This window comes from Camelina sativa, chromosome 5 (assembly GCF_000633955.1).
Source record: "Camelina sativa cultivar DH55 chromosome 5, Cs, whole genome shotgun sequence".
Classification (NCBI taxonomy): domain Eukaryota; kingdom Viridiplantae; phylum Streptophyta; class Magnoliopsida; order Brassicales; family Brassicaceae; genus Camelina; species Camelina sativa.
In genome coordinates, this window is record NC_025689.1 from 30992948 (window position 1) to 30997769 (window position 4822).

The 4822-nt window shown below is 35.4% G+C and overlaps 2 protein-coding genes across 2 annotated transcripts in view; both read left to right on the top strand.

Annotated features, from left to right (window-relative positions):
• On the top strand, positions 741-3442 carry LOC104787999 (mitotic checkpoint protein BUB3.3-like). The gene is made up of 9 exons (XM_010513665.2): positions 741-921; positions 1002-1132; positions 1319-1401; positions 2093-2344; positions 2472-2544; positions 2660-2740; positions 2818-2899; positions 2999-3099; positions 3204-3442. Exons 1-9 carry the CDS (start codon positions 814-816, stop codon positions 3238-3240), a joined length of 948 nt encoding a protein of 315 aa, XP_010511967.1. The 5' UTR covers positions 741-813; the 3' UTR covers positions 3241-3442.
• LOC104788001 (eukaryotic translation initiation factor 5A-3) overlaps positions 3719-4822 on the top strand; it is a gene marked incomplete in the record, with an annotated part of 1690 nt that continues 586 nt past the window's right edge. The window contains 4 exon segments of the mRNA XM_010513666.2: positions 3719-3916; positions 4273-4395; positions 4513-4569; positions 4666-4822. Coding sequence (XP_010511968.1) covers positions 3797-3916; positions 4273-4395; positions 4513-4569; positions 4666-4822 — 457 coding nt within the window.

Below are 4822 nucleotides of genomic sequence, written 5' to 3' on the forward strand. Positions count from 1 at the left end.
GAATAAGTTGGAAAAAACATGTGGATATTTCAAGATAGTCTTGATAAAGCTAACAAAGTCTTGATTAGGCATGTTTAGCATGACTCTGATTTAGTAACTAACTTTTATGAGGATTTTTGGATAACCCTAAACAGATTTTATCAACCGATTTTAAGAGCTAAAGATTAGGGAAGACGATTTTTTCATAAATAAGAGCAGACCCGTCCCTAAACACATTATTTTGATACTTTTTTTTTACTCATTATTTTGATACATTTGGAAATTTGAGACCTATTTTGGTGAGAATATATATAATAAATTAAAAGTTGTAATAAGTCCATTGTTAGCAAACAAAAACTTAAAGTTAGCAAAAAGGCCTAATAACTAATAAAAATGGCCAAAAAATAGCAAACAAATCCACAAAATTAGCAAAAGAAAATCTCATACATACTTAGCAAAAAATGCTCCATAATTAACAAAAAAAAAAAGAAAATTCTCATCACTAGCAAAAAAATTCTCCAAATTTTATAAAAAATTATGAAGGTCTCATAATTAGCGAAGCAGAAATTAGCAGTTTTAATTTTCTAAAAAAGACCCCAATTTTTTTATTTCGTATTAGGCCCCAGATGTTACAGTCTATAGATAAAAACATTCAAACCATACATAGTTGGCCCATAAGCCCATTAACCCGTTTGTGAGCGGAACCCGTATTTTCAAATTGCTCCAGGTGTTCTGTTCAATCAATCAATCGCCTCCAAAATTTGAAACTGGCGTTAGATTTAAGATTCGTTCTGCTTGAGGAAGTGGGATTTGGGTATTTTCTGGGTTTGAAACATGAGCCGAGGAGATCCACTTCAATTTGAAAATCCCATAGAGGATGCGGTTTCGAGGCTCAGATTCTCACCAGAATCAAACAATCTCCTTGTTGCTTCTTGGGATTCCGTAAGTTTTCCTTCTCTTTCTCTTTCTCGGATCTCTTAATCGAGAGACACTGACGAAAATGTTGTTGATTTGTGGTGTAGTATCTGAGATTGTATAATGTGGAGAGCTCTTCGCTTAGTCTAGAGTTGTACTCTGAAGCTGCTCTTCTTGATTGCTGTTTCGAGGATGAATCAACTTCGTTTTCCTCTGGCTCCGATGGATTCATCCGAAGGTTTGCAATTTTTTTTCTAAACAACATTTTCAAATTGGGATGCTTTTGTTTTTGTATGAAGTGAGCAAATTTGTTACCTTTTTCATGAAAAGATCTGATTTTTTTTTTTGTATAGAATTAGAACCCATATAAACTCAGTTTTTGTTATAAGGAACTCATGTGCTTCAAATTGATTGTTCTTGTCAGATACGATTTAAACGCCGCAACAGTTGATACGATTGGAAGACATGATGACATTGCAACATCCATTGTATACTCTTGTGATGAAGGTCAGTTTATTACATTTTAAGTAAGTAGTAATGATTGTTTTTAATATGTTGAATTGTGTGATCAGTTGGTGTGAAGTGCTTAATTGTTGTCAGTTTGATCAGTAGATGCTAAGATGTTGTTTGAAAAATGAATGTCCTAACTAAAGCATTTATATACCTTTCCCTTATAGGCTGAATAAATGATACTGGATAAATTTCTCTGTTGTATTACGAAATGATATTAGATTACATGTATGTTGGTGCCACTAGTAAGTTAAAATAGGATTTTTTGTCATTTGTGTGATTTGGCATCTGTCTTTTACCAGATATTGATAGACAAATGAATGTCCTAAATCATTTATAGACATACCTGCAGCCAAATCACTTCTTTTACAGGTTGAATAAAAGATATTGGACAATTTTCTCTGTTGTATTACGAAATGCTATACATTACAAGTAGGTTTGCGCCACTACTTAGTTAAAATAGGATCTTTGGTCATTTTTATGAAATAGATACACATTTCTTAGTTTTCAGAGGAATTTTTTTTTCAGGTGTTGAGTTTTGAATGAGAGACTTTGATAAACGTTATAGACATTGTGTTATACAATGTTGTTTGGCAAAGTGATTTATAAGTCAATGTTCCTGATTCTTTCCAAACTTAATCTGTGGTGTGATTAATTTGTGTGAACAAATTGGTGTGATGCTGCTCAGGTGTAGTTATCTCTACTGGCTTGGATGAGAAGATCAAATTCTGGGATACAAGACAAAGAGAAAGTCTTGTATTTTCGACTGATGCTAGTGCAGCAGTGAGATGCATCACTGTATCTGGAAACAACCTTGTTGTTTGCATGGATGCATCAATTCATATTTACGATTTGCGTAACTTAGACCAAGCTTCCCGATCGTGTGCATCTCAAGTGGAGGTGCCAATCAGATGTGTTACCTCTGTACCTTATTCCAGAGGTAAATATACATAGTTTCAAGAATCTGTGATTTTGGGGTTATGTGGCCACAGTATACATTTATTTTATATAGACCAGAATTCATGTTTGGTTTGATTCCTAAGATGTTTATTGTTGCTATTGAACAGGATATGCAGTTGGGTCAGTAGATGGACAAGTAGCTGTAGATTTCCCTGATGCATCGTGCTCCAGTGAAACTAAGTAAGTGATGACTGACCACAATATGAACGTTGAAACACACAAAATGATCATTTAGTCAACCACTGGTTTGGATTCAATGTTTTCTCTTATTATGTGTACCATAAATTCATGGCAGATACAGTTTCCGATGTCATCCAAAGTGTAGAAATGGAAGAATTGATGGTGTAAGCGTAAACGCTATAGAATTTAGTCCATGGTAAGTTTCCCCTCATTCACCATCTAAGGGTACACACATGATTGATCATATAGTTGACTCTTTTCTTGTTACCACAGTGGGTCAGGTACTTTTGTGACTGGGGACAATGAAGGTTACGTGATCTCATGGAATGCTAAAAGCAGAAGAAGACTCTTAGAGGTTTCAAACACTATAAAAACATGACTTGTTCTCTGTAGATTCCTTCTTGCTCTTAAATATCCCTCTGTAAATCACATTTGTGTTTTGTTAAAAAAAAAGTTGCCAAGGTACTCAAACAGCATCGCATCTTTAGCATACAACAACACTGGAGAGCTCTTGGCTGTTGCATCAAGCCACACTTACCAAACAGCTCACGAGAAGTAAGTCCCACTCTCCCTCGCTTCGTTTACTCATCACACTCACACTGTAACAGTACATAATACAATACTTGTTTCAATAGATACTTCCTCGTGTGTTTTTGCAGGGAAGAAGCACCTCAAGTGTTCATACACAGGCTTTGAGAAGATTTGTTAGCTTCTTGAATTGAATCCTCAGGTCTCTACTACTTGTATCTATATTTTTGTTTGTTTGTTCTTTAGTAGCACGTTTAGCTCGGCTTGCTCCACAGAATTGACCTCGTTTCAACATGTAATGATTATGTCTCTGTGTTTGTGTATCCAACTTGATTTTGACTTTATTAGTCAACTAACTTAATTTACTCTTTGTTTATTCGGTACAACAAAATAATCCAATTTATTAATTACTTTAGATTTAATTAAATTGAGAGAATCTTACAGGACCGCGTAACAATTACGATCTGACTTTTATTTATTTAATTAAAAACAAAAAACAAAAAAATGCCGCACGTGTATGGCTCGCGTCAACTTCACGCGATATGTCAATAAATCTGAACCCTTGAATAAATTATAAAAGGATACAAATCCAACGGCTGAAGAAGAGTAATAATTTTGAATACGCAACCCTAGATCTATAAAAATTGAACTCTCCACTCGCTTAACTTTGCCACACATATACACTTGCTCTCTCTCTCTCTCTCTATCGTCTTCGAATTGAACCATGTCGGACGACGAGCACCACTTCGAATCAAGCGACGCCGGAGCTTCTAAGACTTATCCTCAACAAGCCGGTAACATCCGTAAAGGTGGTCACATCGTCATCAAGGGACGTCCCTGCAAGGTTTTTTTGCTTTCTCTCTCTCTCTCTCTCTCTCTCTCTCTCTCTCTGTCTTTCGTTTTTGATTAATATTGTTTCTAGAGGAATCATCTTCATGGATTGTATTAGGTCACCCTGATCGTTGTGATTTTCTGAGGTTTAGTGATCTGGAATTGTGTTTAGTTCTGAGAGAGATCTCTGTTTTTTTTGGGTAATTATGGCTTAATAGGGTTTATGTCGATTTTGAATTTGCTTGATTCAATTGTCATAGGTTTAGTGCTTAGTGCTTAGAACTGTTTTTGAAGTTATGAGGTGTATGTTTATTTTGGAATTGGTTGATTCAAATTTGGTGTTTTTGTGTTGGGTTTGATAATATATAGGTGGTTGAGGTATCAACTTCAAAGACTGGAAAGCACGGTCACGCCAAATGTCATTTTGTTGCCATTGATATCTTCACATCTAAGAAGCTCGAAGATATCGTTCCCTCTTCCCACAATTGTGATGTGCGTCCTGTGATGATCTCTTTTGATTGAATTTATATATATATATATATATATATATATATATATACATGTGTGAAGTTTGTAATTTTGACTCTGTTTTGTTTTATTTTTGGGCAGGTTCCACATGTGAACCGTGTTGATTACCAGTTGATTGATATCTCTGAAGATGGCTTTGTATGTGACACTCGGTTCTTTATTAGCTCAGCTTTGTGTTTTGCCTTTGCCCATATGCTTAAAATTAAAGGGTTTTGTTCTTTGATTACATTACAGGTGAGTCTTCTTACTGATAATGGTAGCACTAAGGATGATCTGAAGCTGCCAACAGATGAAGCTTTGCTCACTCAGCTCAAGAATGGATTTGAAGAGGGCAAGGATATTGTTGTTTCTGTAATGTCTGCAATGGGAGAGGAGCAGATGTGTGCTCTCA

What these genes read in the sequence shown, in the direction of transcription:
- LOC104787999 (XM_010513665.2), top strand. Translation starts at nt 814, where the DNA reads ATGAGCCGAGGAGATCCACTTCAATTTGAAAATCCCATAGAGGATGCG. An exon ending in TTGTTGCTTCTTGGGATTCC is followed by an intron (nt 922 to 1,001) that starts GTAAGTTTTCCT and finishes TTTGTGGTGTAG; the next exon opens with TATCTGAGATTGTATAATGT. An exon ending in GCAGAAGAAGACTCTTAGAG is followed by an intron (nt 2,900 to 2,998) that starts GTTTCAAACACT and finishes TTAAAAAAAAAG; the next exon opens with TTGCCAAGGTACTCAAACAG.